Source organism: Ambystoma mexicanum, chromosome 9, assembly GCF_040938575.1.
Source record: "Ambystoma mexicanum isolate Mex_15411 chromosome 9, UKY_AmexF1_1, whole genome shotgun sequence".
In the NCBI taxonomy this organism is placed as follows: Eukaryota; Metazoa; Chordata; class Amphibia; order Caudata; family Ambystomatidae; genus Ambystoma; species Ambystoma mexicanum.
In genome coordinates, this window is record NC_090931.1 from 1394968782 (window position 1) to 1394986156 (window position 17375).

Sequence of the window (17375 nt, forward strand, 5' to 3'; positions counted from 1 at the left end):
AGTGTCTGAAGAGTGTGACACTGGAGAATCAACTGTACATCGGTTGCTGAATTCCGTGCCTCTCGGTGCATTGCCGCCTCATGTACTGCTGTTTGAGTTAAAGGCGGAAAGTGCGTTGAGTGTTTGGTTCTACACTGTTTCACTGTGGACAGCGGATTGTGGAGTCTTTCTTTCATCTCTACTCCACCGTGTCACAAGCCATCTTAAAAACTCCTGCTGGAAGCAGAGCGTTACACAGAGTGTGTTGAGTGTTTGGTGTTCGGCGTATGGCCAGGAGACCGCCTTCTGCGTTAGGAGTTTAAGACTGTCATTTGGCAGTCATCCCCACAACGCTAGAAAACGGAATAAAAGGATTGCTGGTAAGGCAAGCATTTATTCGTGCTAATTCTGTATTCCTTATATTTGCATGAATTGAATAGGGTGAAGTGATTTTGGCATTTGGTGCTTGGCACCAGACGCAAGGTTGTCCATGGTATAGAAGCATCTATACGGAAGAATCTTCAGTCCTGAGTGACTTTGTTACCCACAGTGTATAACTCCTATTAAGGATCTTAATTTTTATATTGCAGCCGCCCTTTGTAGCAAGTCCCGGGTGGTTAAGCAGCCTTTTTCAGCTCCCCCACCCTCTTTGGGTGACTATCTACCTCGGACTCTGATTCGGGTTCGCTTATGGAAAATGTACACGTAGCAACTCTCCATAAGCAGATTGACATTAGTTAATCTGAAACAATATAGGAAGCATTGGAAATGCGGGATGAGACTGGGACTTCTGTATTTGTGCAGCCGAGGATTACATTCGGAGGAGACAGCGGCTGGTTTGACAACTTTAATGCCGACACATCCATTTTGTCCTAACTAGTCATTGGGTGGGTTAAGGATCAATCAAAAGAGCTTGTTACCGTGCCATAGGACTCCACAGGAATGGGTACATGGAAACACCGGCCCTGTTGTTAATGGTGCTGGTGCTTCCATGATGGGTCTGCCTACCGTAGCTGCTGTGCCCGGCAGGGTCAGACCTGTCTGGCACAGCGGCTTCGATAGGCAGACCGGTAATATGCTAGTCCGGAAACAGCAGTGCCAGTAAGCTTACCGGCACCGTTGTTTCCGGACCGGCAAGGTCAGAATGAGCCCCATTGTTATCACAAATTCCGATAAATGTTCTGTGTTAGAAAAAAGTTTACAAACCCTGACCGATTTGTGCAAAAGGGGGAGTTTGACACAACCAGCCTTAGCGGGCAATGAGATTAAAACTACATTTATATCAAATACTTTACCATCTGGACAAAGGGATACTTTAAACTCACCTAATTCGCCTATAAATAGAAGTGCTGGCAATGTGATTACTTATTCGCCTATAAATTGAAGTGCTGGGAATCTGATTACTGAGAACCATTCCATATCACCTATTAAAAATCAATCAAATAACAAGAGAAAGAACCCTAGGAAATAAAATCTAAAAATCTCCCAGGACCCAAATTAAATATGACGAATTTCTTCATTGAAATTTCTACAACAGACTTTCAATATCAGACGATATAATAGACTTAAATACTCAATACTCAAAATACATTGGTAAAGGAGGTGAATACCCACAAGCCAACAATGAACGACAATCAGGTGAGCCCGTGGTGGCATCGGTGCCAGGAAGTGCTATACTTACCTCTAATTGTCCTGCCACAAATCCACTGATTTTCGCTCGAACAACGACTACCACAGACGTTGGCACTGATCCATGCATTATTTATGATATAAATGTGGTTATAGGACAGCTAACGTTCCCTCTCCGTACTCCCTGCCTTCTACTTCTTTGGCTGTTTCAAATCACTGGTGTGCCTTCACCTCTTAGCTCTCCAACTCGGATTACTAACATTCTAAAAGAGGGCCAGGATTGGTCTTGGATTGACTGAGCATTTAAATCATTTGCTGCTTTAAAACAGTAGGCTTACACAACCCTAACCTTAAGGCAATTAATGTCCTATCTTGGAATGCATGTGGGTATGTAAATTTGAATAGAATGTTCCAGGATACTACTTTTATGAGAAATGTGAATGTTCTTTTGTTCCAGGAAACCATGATGATTTCTCAATTTGTTTTGGAGGGGTATTTGACCTATACATTGCGAGCCACAAGAACCGACATGGGTCAACCGAGTGGTGGTTTGGCTATAGCCATAGACAATGCACAGAATTTAGATACTGAATTTATATTAGCTACTGAAGGCGTTTTGGCTGTTCGTCTTAAGGCAAATTCACTGAACTTGGAGCTTTTATTAGTTAATGTGCATTAGAATCATGGAAGACACACGATGGAATCATTGTATCTGGTTTTGTCAGAGTTGTTTGAGAATTGGTTAGTGCAGGGACATAATCATGCTATCATTTTAGGGGGGATTTCAATTCAAATTGTGTGGAAGGCCTTAAATTAAATTCATCCACAGCTATTAAGTACACCTCCAAGAATAATGCCAGTAGGGGTGCTGCGTGGGATTCTTTCCTTACAGACTGGGAACTATCCCAATTGGAGGTGGAAGTCGCCACTAACGCCCCTGTTTTCACATGGTGTAGGGGGTTGGCAACTTTTTGTATTGATTACTTTGTTGTGTCTTCAAATAAAATCTAAAAGTGGCCCTGTCGATTTCTATGATCCACAGTTAGGAGACCTTCTTATTATCCATTTTACATTACAATTTGGCCACTCCGCACATGAGTTGAATCCATCTCTGGCATTCTTAACTTTGGATACAGTTGATTTGACTCTTAGATGGAATAATGGAATGTCGAAAAATGTACATATCTTATGTATGATTGGAAATCTGATTGTGGGTTTCGGTGGAGGGATCCTGCTGCAACAGGGATCCGTAATTCAGTTTGATGTAACAATGTTCAAAGCCAGTTACTCCGTTGCATTGTGTGTGGGCTTAGAGTGCTCCCACTACTCTCTCTTTTTTTTTTATAACACATTTTTATTGTATTTTACATTAATTAAGAACAACAACATACAATATGAAAAGAACATTTATACGTAAAACAAAGGTAATGTGATTTGCTACCATAATTGATTTCAACTGTACAGCTCATTGTGGGCTAGCACATGAATCTCCCGTTATGTCTACCACATATCATAACCCCACGAATCGTAGTTTATTTTCTACATAGTTTGTTCCCATATTTTAGAAGCTTTTCCAGGGCAGCCTCTAGCTGTATACACACGGTGCTCCATTGCTATACAGCCATCCACGTCAGTTAACCATTGATCATATTGGGGGGCGGTTTCCAAGCCCCACAGTTGTGCAATGTTCCTCTTGGGCAGTCCCGTGGTCGTTGACAGTAAAAGTTTTTCAAAGTGGGTCATTTCCCCCTCCTCCTTAATTCCCAGCAACATCAGCTTTGGCACATTAGGAACTGGCCGGCCCAAAACTCTTGACAGTCTATCACAACATTTTTGTCAGAAATATTGGATGCGTGTACATTGCCATAGAATGTGGAGAAGGTACCCTCTTCCTGTTTGCAGCGTAGGCAATTGGCATCTGCAATCTTGCCTCAGCAGTACAGTGTCACTCGTGGATAATATATTCCGTGTAACACTTTCAATTGTATAAGCCTGATCCTGGCCGATATCGCTGTCTCCTTGGGGCACATTAAGGTCGAGGTCCAGTCCTCAGGCAACAGTGGGTCCACATCCCTCTCCCATTTCGCTTTCAGACTACATAATTCTTTTGTGGCAAAGGAAGAGATTGCATTATACATGGCAGATGCTGTTTTAACATTCACACTATCCAGAACGATGTTCCTCTCTATGGGTGTGCATTCCGGTAGGTCAGCCAGGTCTGGCATTTGTTTTTGAAGTGTGTGGGACAATTATGTGTGATGGTATTGTTCAGTTGCTAGGAGACCATGACTGGCCGATAGGTCAGAGAAGGGTATAATTTTGCAGTCTTTTATCACTTCCTTGATTGTTAATATGCCAGCTGTTTTCCAACTCGGCCATTTCGGCAGCTTTTGTAGCTCGGGGAGGTAAGTGTTATTCCATAGGGGTTGTACCGGGGTGATTTTATTTTCCCAGCCTATATGCCTATGTGTCTCCACCCAGAACTGAGTCATGTGGGTTGCTATCGTGCGAGAAGGAGGACGGCTCACAATGTGATATAAGCTTTCAAGCGGGGGCATGCCTTGCCTCGCAGCCTTCCCTGCTCGTATGTGCCGTAGTTCTGGATCACCATGCAACATATCATTTATAGCCGCCATCTGGCTCGCCCAGTAGTATGTTTGAATATGCGAGTGTCCAATCCCTCCCTCCCACACTGAGTGTTGGAGGGTGTGCAGCGCTATCCTTGGGTGTCTACCCCCCATAGCAGCTTCGACAATGCCTTGTCTATCTTGCGGAATTCAGATGTGGGAATGGGCAAAGGAGCATTTGGTAGGATATATAAAAAGCGGGCAGAGAGCCAGCATCTTGAAGAGCGCCGCTCTTCCCATTAGGGTCAGTAGCAGCGTCACGCAGTGGTTCACATCTTGCGTGAATCTTTTTATAATCCCACTACTCTCTTAAATGTAATACATCAATTCAATGCCACCACACAAAATTCCAGCAGTTAAAGACGTTTTATTAATGAGTTTTGTCTGGATATTAGCCCCTACACCTTTTAACGCGTATGTTAGTGACATAGACGAGCTGTAGAATTCAAATAACATCTCTCCTTTGAGGTTAGGCCATTTAAGACTACATTGGCTGGCCTTCGCAGATGATGTGATACTTTTTGTCAAAACCCCTATGAACCTACCGCATAAACTGAATTTGTTTTATCAGTAGTCTGTAAAGAACAATCTTCAAGCGAGTGGTAATGTTTCCAAAAGTGCAAAACCAAAAACAATGTGGTGGTCATGGGGTAACGAGAGAGTAGAACTTGTACCGTCTTTATGCTACTTGGGTTATAATCTCATCTACCCCTCCTCTATTGCAAAGTGGAAAATGACCCTGAAGGACAAGCTTCGCCCTTTTATTTCTCATATGAAACGTTTGTTTTTGAAGCTGTGTACATATTCCCTACTTCCTGTTTTGAGTTACTATCAATTTAAGATTGAGCCTGTCCTATTCTATGGGATTGATGTGTCCCTTAATGATCCTGGAAGCCATTTGAACGTCCTTCAAGGACAAATATGGAAAAAAGTACTTGGTTTATCCACTTACGTACCAAATGTCATTATTCGTCATGAATTAGACTTGACATCATTACAGGCTCGTTTTTTATGGAGGCATCTATTGAATTATGCCAAATTTGTACAACCCCCAGAAAACTCGTATGACGATCTAGCTACAACGATGGCAGATTCCACTGTTCATTCTATACATTTCTTTAAAAACAGGATGCATGAGTTATTGTTATTGGATTCTATTGGTTCAACAGAGAGAGAACTAATACATCACCCAGGAGGCGTGAACCTCAACCTTTTAGGCATGATTGGAGGTTGACATTTGAGCTGTTAAATACTTACTCTTCATACTCTGGGTATTCTAAATTTCCTCAGAAAAAAAGGTCACCTCTCCTTGAACTTAACTTTATTCCCTTGCAATAAGCTACGTACACTGTATATGGGTTTTTGGCTCAATCAGATTTTGACCAGAGAGCAGTCTAAATTCTGGGGTTCGGCACCCACATCAGATATTATCATGACTTATTGCTTCTGTAATCTTTCAGAGTCCTTTGAATCTTGTGACACTGAGTTATTGATGGTCGGCATCTTATTAATAGACAAGTGTTTCATAAAGATCTGGACTGTTTTGATACAGATTTTTCTACAAATGTATTCTGGTCTAGGCTGATGTGGGGGCAAAATATTTCTCTAATTGCATTATGTCTTTTTTTAGTTTCGGCTATTAGGTGGCGTTGAAAGCACTAGCTTAAAAGCTGAAACTATTGTCATGAACATAAGAGCTTCAAATATGGGCTTTGAAAGTGGGTCTGTAATGCTTTTCCAATGGGGATGATATTTGAGGAGGGATACACAGTTGTAATCCCACCCATTACTTGCCTCTAGCCAATCTACACACATTCCTGGCAATCTCTGAACTCTTTGTTTTGGACTGAGCTCTACCATGGATGACTGACTCTAAGGAAACTCTCTGGAAACAAGCTGGCCATCTTTGAATGGTAAATATACCATGCATCTTTCTATCCGGTGGGACATAAAGGCCAAAACTGTTGGCTTTGCCAATACTTGTTTATCATTAGAAACCATCAGTATATTTACTTTACATAGCTTCTGTTTTCTTTACTTCCTTTACTTCAGCTGTTGATTTCCTATCCAAGCAAAGTGAAATTATACTGGTGTTTTCTGTGTGGTAGAACTCCTCAAAATCGCAGCCCCGCCAAATAACACATGCAGTAACTGTCCCTCTCCTGGTACAAGGAGCCAAAAACAATAGTTGGCCACGCCTTGCCATCTTGCGGGGAACGCAACCGTAACGCCTCGCAGGGATGCAACCACGCCTCTTCGTTGGTAAAAAATTAATTGCTGGCTGCTCGGCAGGCAGCTGACTGCACGTCTAATTGACTAAGGCAAGCCTTCGGGTCACATGCCGCCCGCGTAGGTGTGCGGGGCCTCGGGCTTGAGAGGTCCCCCTGCCCTGCATGCACGGGATCAGGGAGAATGCAAAGCTTCCTGCTGCCCGCGTACAACTAAGGTTGGCTTCAAAGCTGGCATCAACATCCCCTCCTCTCACCAGCCACGCGATCCTTGGAGATGTTGCATTTTTTTAAAATAATCCTCCTGTCATTCTGATTGGATTCCCAGCAGTGCCTAAACGTGCAGGAGTGCCAAAGACAGGTTAAATAGGCAAAATACTAGCAGTCCAAGCCTGGCCGCCCACACCAAATTTTTCAGACTGTGGCAATCGTGGCCCGGCGCATTGGGGCACTTGTCTGCAAAATGTCCCCTCCTCAAGGGATGCCAGCATGAAGGAACCGGGAAAGAAATGTAGGTATGGGGGATGCTGTGTGGGATCTGTGCTGGGGATGTTCCCTCGCAGGCAAGCACTGCAGGTCATATGGCTGAAATGCAAAGCTTTTTTCCGGATCATCACTGGTGGTATTTTATTTTTGTTTGTGACTTAAGAGTCATGTGACTATGCAGGCACAGAGACTGTAAATGGGTTTGAGTGTGTACTTTAGGTCACTTCCTTCTCTGTGTACATTGTAGGGTTTAATGATCCTTTTTTTAGTTTTTTTTGTTATACCATGAAACTGGTATTTGGAATTGATTACATACTTGGAAAAAATATGAACTAGGATAGAGGACAACAAATAGTACTGTAAACTGGGATTTTATAGCGCCCTTCTGAGAATTTAATTTGGTGGATTATTTGAGTACATGTTTTTGTAAAGAAATTGTAATAGAGAGTTCATGAGGTAGACGAGTGTGAGTCCCGACATGTTGCTAGCTACAGGGCTTAAGTACCTGATAACTGTATGCAAGCATGTTTCTTCGAGTTAATTACTTAATTGGAGTTCGAAATCCACTACTGAGCAATCTGTGTGCCCTTCACTGAAGTCCTGTAAAGAACAAGAATTTGAAAATCCAACAGTTTTGTCATAGGCCCAAACTATTGGCATTGCCAAAGCTTGTTAAAAGATGTAATGACTCAAATGAGTTTATAACTGTATGAACATGTTTACATTTTTTGAAGCATCTGTTTTATATGTATTTGTATTTTCGTATCTTTTGTGTAAGGTTTAAAGTAAACCGCTTCACAATAAAAATATTTTTTTTAAAATATACCTCACTGTACAGTAAGAAGGGGTATCGGCTTCGTGACCTGTAATGGGTGGACCATGTGGTCCAACAACTGCGCCTAAACCGAGTGGACTACATGGAAGAAGCCAATGAGAGTATGTCTAAAGATGTTTATATTTTGCAACAACCTGAAATGGGAAATTGAAGTTAAGAAACAGAAATGTCTAAGTGTACTGTTACAAGATTCTAATCTTAAAGGAACTTGAAAGTGTCCCAAATGTGAACCAGTGAAAAGCATTGATGACAAAGGATATGGGAAGTGCCCCAAAGAACTGTGTTATTTTGGAAAAGCTGGAACATTTGAACGTGTCTTGTTTTTTTGTTTTTTTTAAAGCGGGAAGAGTTGAACTCTTGGGGAAGGGAACACAGAGACTTTGTGAACTGTGTTGAACTCTTGGGGAAGGGAACCCCAAGACTTTGTGAACTGTGTTGAACTTTGGGATGAGAACCCTGATACTTTGTGAACTGTATTGATCTGTGTGAAGGGGAAGCTAATCCTAAAACAAGAGCTGGAAGAAGCACTGAACTTTCTTTTAAAAACTTTTCCTTTTGTTGCTGACATTCCTACACCATATGTACAGTTAGTTGTGGGGGCAAGTATAGGTTTTGGACAAAGACAGACATTTGATTTGGACATCCTGACATAGACTATCCTTAGTTTTCTTTAGGTAGGAAAATCACACCTTTGCATAGTGCAAGTTAGGCCTTACTTCATCCTACATTTTAGTTTAATAAAACTTTTGAAACTGAATTTGAATCTGTTGTCTGTCTTACATCATGATGCCTTCACAGAACATACTTGGGGTTGCTTTGCACATATTGCCAGTAAAGGTACCATCAGAAACCATGACCAAGCTGGCACTGCCAATATATGCCTGTACGCTAATGTAAGAACATACTCCTGTAGGCTTGGCAATTAAAATGCCATCCCACAGTAAGAAAAAATGTCCAAACTGGCCAGTCTAGACACGTAATACCACTCATTATGTTTGCTTTATCATAGATGTCCAGTAAGAAATGTCATGCCACAGTAACAAATAGGTACACTAGCTGCATCAAAATGCCGGTCTAGCAACATAACAATACTTATATTGCTTGCTTTATCATAAATGGCCAGTAAAACATGATATGATATGATTGCTTATTTATATAATGCCTATGTATTTCAAAGCGCTTCAAGGTAAGGGAGGGAACAAGGGAAAATACAATGGCATTCTTACAGGCCATGAACAATAAGGATGTGAAATTATCTATCGTACTCGGCCTGACGATATTTCAGATAGAGCAAGAGCTAAGACATAGGGCCTCATTACGAGTCCGACGCTAACCGAGCCGGAAAAACCGGCAGGTTACCGCCGGACTCGTATTACCATTTCGCCTCCGTGATTCCCAGAATTATCGGGGCATTATGACCCTGGTGACCTGGGAATTCCGGAGGTGGAATTGTGTAAGTCCCCAGTCCCCATGGTGGTTTTACCACCACCGTACTTTCCGGACCGGGTGGGTCGTAATGAGGCCCATAGATAAGGAAGCGAGGGGGAGAGTGGGAAGGAAATGGAAATAGACAGGCGACTACTCTACTGGGCCTGACGACATGTCTGGTAGAGACGGAGAAAAACAAAAGGTGAGGGAGAGGGGTGCAGAAAGGGAGGGGAGGAACAAAACAAGCGACTATCGTACTAGGCCTGACGACATTTCAGATAGTGCTGGGGGTGGGGGGAACAAGAAAGGGGAGAGGGGAGGAGACAGACGAGGTTGCTATCATGCTAGATCCAGGGACAATTCTGATAGAGTAAGTGTATAGAAGTGGAGGAGAGAAAGGAGATAGCAAAAGGGAGAAGAGGAGAGAACAGAGAGTAAGCAGTCAAAAGAGTAGAGAAGCAAGAGGGGAGAGCGAATACAATTTCAGAAGTCAGTAGTAAGTAACACATAATGTTGCAAGTCAGGATACAAGATGAAGATGGGAACATCATAATTCAGGGCCACCATGAGTACAAGATGCAAAGGAAGTCCAGCATGAGAGTTGAGAAAGGGTGACGAACCGTGAATCAATGAAGTCCATAAAAGTCAAATCCAGCATTGGCCACAAAACAGTGATGGTGAAACCAGAATGTATCAGGAGAGACTCCTGCAGAAGTAGGCTAGAGGCGGGGGCGGGGGAGGAGGGTAGAAGATTCAAACAACACATGCAACACATGTGTGCGAGAAGGGTGGGAGGCACAAGGGAACATCACAGGGGAATAAGAGGGGGTGGGGATGGCCTGTGGTGCTGTGGTAGTTGTTCCCTTAACCCCTGAATCCGTAGAGTGGTCGTCCCCGGTGCTTCAGGGCATAGACCACATCCATGGTGGTGACCGTCTTCCTTTTGGCATACTCAGTGTAGGTGACGGCGTCCCGGATCACGTTCTCCAGGAAGACCTTGAGCACACCGCGGGTCTCCTCATAGATGAGGCCGGAGATGCGCTTGACTCCACCACGGCGGGCCAGGCGGCGGATGGCAGGCTTGGTAACGCCCTGGATGTTGTCTCTGAGCACTTTCCCGTGCCTCTTGGTGCCGTTCTTGCCGGGACCTTTCCCTCCTTTGCCGCGACCAGACGTCTGCTGCTGCTGTGCTGCTGCTCTTCTCGTCACAAGGGAGCTGGGGCTTACGGAAATCGGCTGCTTATATGGACAGAGGCCGGACCATGGGGAGCGCAGCAGGCGTCCGCTCCAGTGCTCACATGCGCAGCATTTCAAAATACCTGCGCTTTCCAGCCATTACCGCAGCTGGCCTTTGTTCTCTCAGAGCTTGGTAAAGGAGGAAAGAGCTTGATTGTCAGACCTTTAATGTAGAAAGGTAACCACGCTTCTCAAGAGGGTGCGCGCACACACACACACACACACACACACACACACACACACACACACCCCCAGCCCCCCCTACCCCTTCCTCCATTTAAGCCCTTTGTACTCACTCCCACCCTTTCCATCTGTGCCTCACAGTCCGTTGTGCCGCCCTACTTTGCCCATGAACCCAGAAAGCTGCATGGGCATCGGGAGCATGCGATCATCCCTAGGGGTTTGTGCAACTCGTGATGTGTAATACCACAGTAACAAACGGCTAGACTACCTACACCAAAACGCTAGTCTCACCACTGTGCTAAGTCAGACATAGGAGACAGGCAAGAAGACATGTTTTATTAAAGAAAAGAAGGCCTCAACTATCCCTATGATTAAGATGATGGGTTTCCCTAACCTCAAATGAAATAATAAACTGGTGCTCGTCAGCATGTCTCCCAGAACGCCTGTCCTCTGTCCAAACCTAGTCTATCCTTTGCTCTAACACTACAACTAATCAACTAAACAACATAACTTTATTCGCACTCTACTTGGCTTTTGGACCCCCACCCAATTGTGTCTCTGCCTCTGTCCCTCTCCAGATGGTTTGAGACCAGAAATATTTAGTGCTGTGGTGGATTGGTGGGCCCAAGTTCTTTTATGTGTTTTTAACTCAATTGCTAATATTTTATGATACCTCACTCCTTGAAAAAAGCTTACTTGTTCCAGTATTTTAAAAGGTGGATCAGTTTGGACCCCCACTTACCAACCAATTGCGTTTTTAAATGCCTCTTAACAAAATGTTTGCAGGGTGTTTTCGCCTCATATTTGGAAGAATAGGCAATGGAAAACGCCATTTTACCAGATACACATTCGATCAATGTTTTGTCTTAAATACGATAGTGGAGAAATATATTAGAAGGAGAAAGAGCCATCTTTATGTGGCCTTCCTAGATCTCACAAAGGCTTTTGACTCAGTAAGCCAGAATCTTCTATGGATAAAACATAGAAGAATGGAGGTCCTGGTAAGGCTTCATGAACTCATAACTTTGCTTTATGAGGATACTACATAAAGGATTAGGTGGGCCACCAGCCACAAATACTGTGGGGATATTATGACTAATAATGGTGTAAAACAAGATTGACCCCTGGCGCCTCTTTTATTTTCCTTGTTTTATTATGATTTTAAATCTCCTTACCCCCCTGCCCCCCCCCCTGTCATCTGGTTCGATTCCCCCACGTTTAAACAGTGTGGATTTTAGTGCTTTGCTATATGCAGATGACAGAGTGCTTCTTGATTTAACACCCCATAGGTTACAGCGCAGTTTAGAGTTTTCAGGTGACTATTTAGGGAACACAGTGACTTATAGATGGGTTCTGAATGATTCTCCGATTGAGGTGGTGGATGAATATAGGTATCTCGGCTTGGTGTTTTTAAAAGGAGGTGAGTGTGTGGGGGCTCTACCGACTTTATTCTATGTTTGTGGGGAACACCTGGATAACTGTCTGCAGTTAATGTGTTAAACAATGAATGCTGCTGTACTTTATGGTATGGAGCAGAGTATGGGGAGCAGCTTCGTGTGGACACTTGTACAATCTTCTTAGCTCAGATTTGAGGAGGATAGCGGGACTTCCTACTAGAGCCCCGGGGGATGCTAGATGACACGAGCTCGGCCTTGTTAGCTTATCTCTGCAAGTCTAACGGGTTTCTTGAATTTTTTTGTTAATGTCCAATTAAGCGTTTATGTTAATTCAAATAGTATGGTGGCCTGTGCTGATTCTTTGTATAACACTCATATGGATCAGAAGTGCTGGTATAACAGCGGGCTTTGCCTATTGAAAGGGTGGGGGTTGCGGGAGGCAACAGTATGGGGCTCGAATTTGAAGCATTTCCAGTGAGATGTATGAAACGTCCTTCTCTATTTCATTATGCCTCTATACCTAAAAAACCTGTTGTTTTTTCCTATTTTATCTAAGATCAAGGCCACAAGCAGCCGCAGATATATTTCAATTTTCAGGTTGAATGTTCTCCCACTTGGGACAAGGCTGCCGTGGTTAGGTTTGGACAAGGTGCGCCCATGTGGCCTACATCACAGAGAGGATCTTATGCACGTTTTAATGTATTGTACATTTTTGGTCAAATTGACAAAACAGTGGCTAAGGCCTCATCTTATTAAGACTCAAGTTTGGACTTGAGTGGACGCTATGGCCTTTTTTATGAACAGTGTTGACGAGAGGTTTTTAATAAAATATGCCTATTTTATTACAGAAGCTTTAAATGTCATCTATAGATTAAGGTCTGTGGGGATCTGATCATGTTTTTATGCAGAATGTTTAGTGCATTAACCACTTAAGTGCCAAGGACAAGCTATCTCTTCCTCAGCACTACGTTTGCAGTGCTGAGGACAAGATAACTCGTCCTTTTTAGCACTTGTGTTTGTGCGATCGCTGCAACGCAGCAATCCCACAAACTCTAAATCGACCACTTTTAATTGAGGTTGCCCTCTCCTCCTACCCCAAATGGATGGAGGCATGCCATGTATCCCTCCCTGGGGGCAGATTGGCAGTGCAATCTGCCCGTAGGAAGGGGTACATTTGGTGTTACTGGTTGTGGGGTGGTCACTAGACCACCAGGGATGGCTTGAGGGGGCGGGGGTCCAGTGATCATAGCGTGATAGGATTTGTTTTTGTTTTGCTGGGCTGACAATAGATAATTAATATTTTTGGTTCCGTTTATAGCTTTTCTTACGCTAGAAGCATCTGCTTTGTTATGTAAGTCATTTTTTTTTTTAAATTCTACCATTAGGGGCATTTGACAGTGGGGTGGGTGGGACTGGGGCTGGATTGTTGGTGTTGTGGGTGGGAGTGGGCATTCTGGGGAGGTATTTCGGTAGGCTGGGACACAATTGCAGAGTTAAGCCACAAATTGGTAACACAGCCCAGCCACAACTCCAGGGGGTGATGTCCCTGGGCATCCGTTTCCCATGTGGGTGTACCGTCCCCAAGCACAGCAGCAATCCCAGGGAGCCCTGCAGGGTCCCCGTCCTTTACCGGAGGAGGAATCTCTAACGCAGCCCAGACAGAACTTCAGGATAGTTGGGGGCGATGTCCCTGGCATTCGACGACTGTCTCCCATGGGGCTCCCTCGGACTGACGCTGCACTTGGGGATGGGCGACCCACATGCGAGACCGGCACCCAAGGCCGGGGACATCACCCCACCCTCGTGGAGCTCTTGCTGCGCTGCATTAGAACTTTTCCCTCTGGGTAGGAATGGGGACCTTGCCGGGGCTCCCTGGGACCGGCGCTGGACTTGGAGACAATCGATCCACATGGGAGACAGGCACCCAAGGCCATGGACATCACCCCTGACCATCATGGAGCTCTAGCTGTGCTGTGTTAGAGCTTTTCCCTCTGGGTAGTGCAAGGAAGGCATGGTATCAAACAGTAAAACAGACACAAGTGATCACAGCTCAAGGGTGTTTATTAAACTTCAATTGGGTTTGCAAAATGCCTATCTAACCCTAAATCGAAAGATGGGAGCAAGCTACGATCATCAAATAATAACGCAGTCTCAAGGGGCCTATACTAATAAACCTATTGCTAATCCTTACTTCGAAATACAAATGGCTGGCTTCCCTTCCTCATGTTTTCAGCAAGGGACAAGGCGGCACACTCGAGCTTAGCACACTCTCTGGCTTCTCTTGCATGAGGATGCAGTTCAAAACTTCAACATCAGGGCCTCGTGTGCCAAATTCTCTTTGCCATTCAAAGTCTCTTATTTCAGAGGGCCTTATGCAACACGACAAACATTAAAGTTCCTTTCTTTTTAGGATTTCACATATACAATGAACATAGAGCCCTTTGGATAATGTGCATGCAATGGATGGGATGCAGAATATCTCTGAGTTCAAATAATCAAACCAACTCAGGAAGATGGCAAAGGTTGCTGTTTTATTAACAATTATCTAAAACAGGGAGGTTACAATGGATAACAACAGACATTCGCTCGAGCTCTCGATTCACTTCACATAAAAACACATTTATATACAAAAAAGTTGTCATAGGTGTCCTCGTATTACGTAGCAAATATGAAAAACCTAAGATGGATTGTGATACGCTCAATGGGAACAACTAAGTACACTTTCTATAAGGGGTGGGATTGTGGTTGGATATCTACTTTCAGGTTGACAATTTATGCCTTCCTCTAAAACGTGTCATCTTCAACACTATTAAGTACACAGTATATCATTGGTTCGGTTCTCAAACTAAATGGCTCTTCATTATAAAGCCCTCTACAATTGGATGGCACGCTCGTGCCATGTCTGGAACATTCAGTTCACTTAGCAACACGTAAGCTCATACCCAGGTGCCAGGTGGTGGACTTGACTTTACCTCCCCACCCAATTAGCCCAATGTCGCTCATGATCCATGCCTTCTGCCATGAAGATTGTCTTTGAACTTGGCCTTGCATTGTATTCTTGTCTCTGGGAATAAATGGGAGTGCGAGCATGCACTATCGTTGTTCTAGAACGCCAAGCGCAACTCTAATTCCATCCTTGGCTCAAGTGACAGGAGACCACAATTTGGTCAATGTTTCAGTATTTAAATGATTTAATTAAATAAAACTTAGCACGCTTGGTGTTCTTTCTTTGCACCTTAACAAGGGATGATTCAGGTTCTCACGCTCACTACCTTTTAGAATAGATAACAGGCACCAGGCTAGACAGCCTTGCTATTCTTTGTCTACGATCCTCCGCTAATTCTTGCTGTGACACAGCTTTCGGCCTTTCCCCCGCCATGGGTTCAGGCTTACTAAAATTCATGATACCGATGTCCAGCTTCTATATAATGGAAGCTTTGCCTGCAGTCTATTCACTATGTGTAGCCAGCTTCTATGATCACTTAGTCTACTTGTGTTACAGCATCTGTACAATTATTGAACGGCTTGCATTTTCTGCAGTGCGTCACACACATGCAATCTTCTTTTCGCATACGACTGTTACTCGATTCTTAACTTCATCATCAGTTTCTATAAGGCCCATGCATTCTCTTCAGCCAGTATGTTCAGGACGTCACACTCATTTCTCGTGACTTCACCAGCTTCTCTTTTACTAATGTTCATATTCCTTCAGGGAATTCCTCCCTCAAATTGTCATCTCAGTGGATTTCTTCTTTCGAACACTTGTTGTGGAATTATCACAACAGCTGGTGTCATGCATGGCACAAGCTCAGGCTTCCATGATACAGGAGGTAGGGGGCAGGATTTCCTCCAGAGGCATGCAACTGCTCCTCTACAACAACTTCTCGGGTGTTTTATAGTTCACCCCTTGTTCCCCTATGCCAAGCTCAGACCCATTTTAACACAAAACCTTCAATTGGCCTCCCTTCACCGGGCTCAGACCGAATTTCTCTACTTCATCAAAATCAAAGACTTTCGACTGTGCCCAGGATTTTGCTTTATTTTAACATGTTTTTATTGGCATTTATTTAGTTACAGCCATCCATTTAAACATATCTCTTTTCCCCATACCCTACATTTAAACCAGTATTTTAATAACAACAAATAACAACAAACAACTTCCTACATGTGCCATGTATTGTTTCGGAACGTTGGTTGGGGCAAATGCCACAGTGTCTTGGGCTCAACTCTTCCTTGCACTCTCCAAGTCCTCCTCGCCATTGTCAGTTGGGTGCAATAGGGTGATTTTTCGGGCAAGTAGTGCGTGTCTCTTTCCCTGATTGGCACGCTCAGGGGGGGTTTGTCGTTGGATGGGTGAAACATGTTCGCGAACCAGCGCTTTCCATGCTACCCACTTATCATTACCATCAGGCTCCGATCTGTTCGCCCCTTCCATCCCCACCTTGGTCTCCGCCCCTTCCATCCCCACCCTGGTCTCCGCCTCTGCCCACCTTTCAAATTCCCTGTGCCATTTTCCATATTGTGGCCCCCCAGCAGTTTTCCAGGACATGGCGATGGTTCTCTTGGCCAATATGCAGGCCATATCCATAAACTTAGCCACATGTTTGTATTTTCTGATTCTGGGGTAAGCACCAAGCAGGCATTCTTTCGGTGACCACTCATACCTTGCTAATCCAGCCTTCCTGCAGGCTCGTTCTATGCATGCCCAGAAACCTCTCACACACACACACCCCTAAAACATGTGTATTAGATCAGCTTCCTCGCCTCTACACCATGGGCATCATGGACTTGCGTCCTTGTTAAACGTGGCTATCCTGTGCTGAGTCATGTATGTGCGATACAGCATGTTCAATTGTATTAGTTTGAAACGATGGCTCCTCGATACTACTTTGGGAAAGCCCAGTATTCTTTCCCATTTATGGTAAATATAGCGTTGTAGTGAAAGTCTATGGCGGTAGAGCCCCACAAAAAATCTCGGAGCAGCACTTCCAGTGATCGAAAAAAGGACGCCTTAACATAGCGGTGCACGTTGTTGAAGAAGTACAGGAATCTCAGCAGGATAATCATTTGGGTGATGGCTACCCTACCTAACAGTGAAAGTGGCAGCTGAGACCAGAATTTCATGGACTTCCTCAATTCCTGCACCACCTTCGCCGTGTTATATTCATGCATCTGTTCAGGTGTATGTCTGATATTCACTCCTAGGTATTTGAACAAGTCCACCTCCCAGTTAAGTCCCACCACTGGCAGTTCATTGACACTCCTCCCCCTAAGCCCAGCTATCGGGAATATGCAAGATTTGGTTCTGCTAAAACGGATCCTCGACAGCTCAGCGGGTTGAGCGCTC

The 17375-nt window shown here is 44.1% G+C and overlaps 1 protein-coding gene and 1 long non-coding RNA gene across 2 annotated transcripts in view; one reads left to right on the forward strand and one right to left on the reverse strand.

Annotated features, from left to right (window-relative positions):
• Window positions 1–17375, forward strand: part of LOC138489807 (uncharacterized) — a 134695-nt gene that overhangs the window by 106042 nt on the left and 11278 nt on the right. The window lies entirely within an intron of this gene.
• Window positions 10077–10548, reverse strand: LOC138489548 (histone H4-like). The gene is made up of 2 exons (XM_069617277.1): window positions 10532–10548; window positions 10077–10428 (listed from the first exon to the last, which is right to left on the reverse strand). The coding sequence occupies exons 1-2, from the start codon at window positions 10546–10548 to the stop codon at window positions 10077–10079; spliced, it is 369 nt and encodes a 122-aa protein (XP_069473378.1).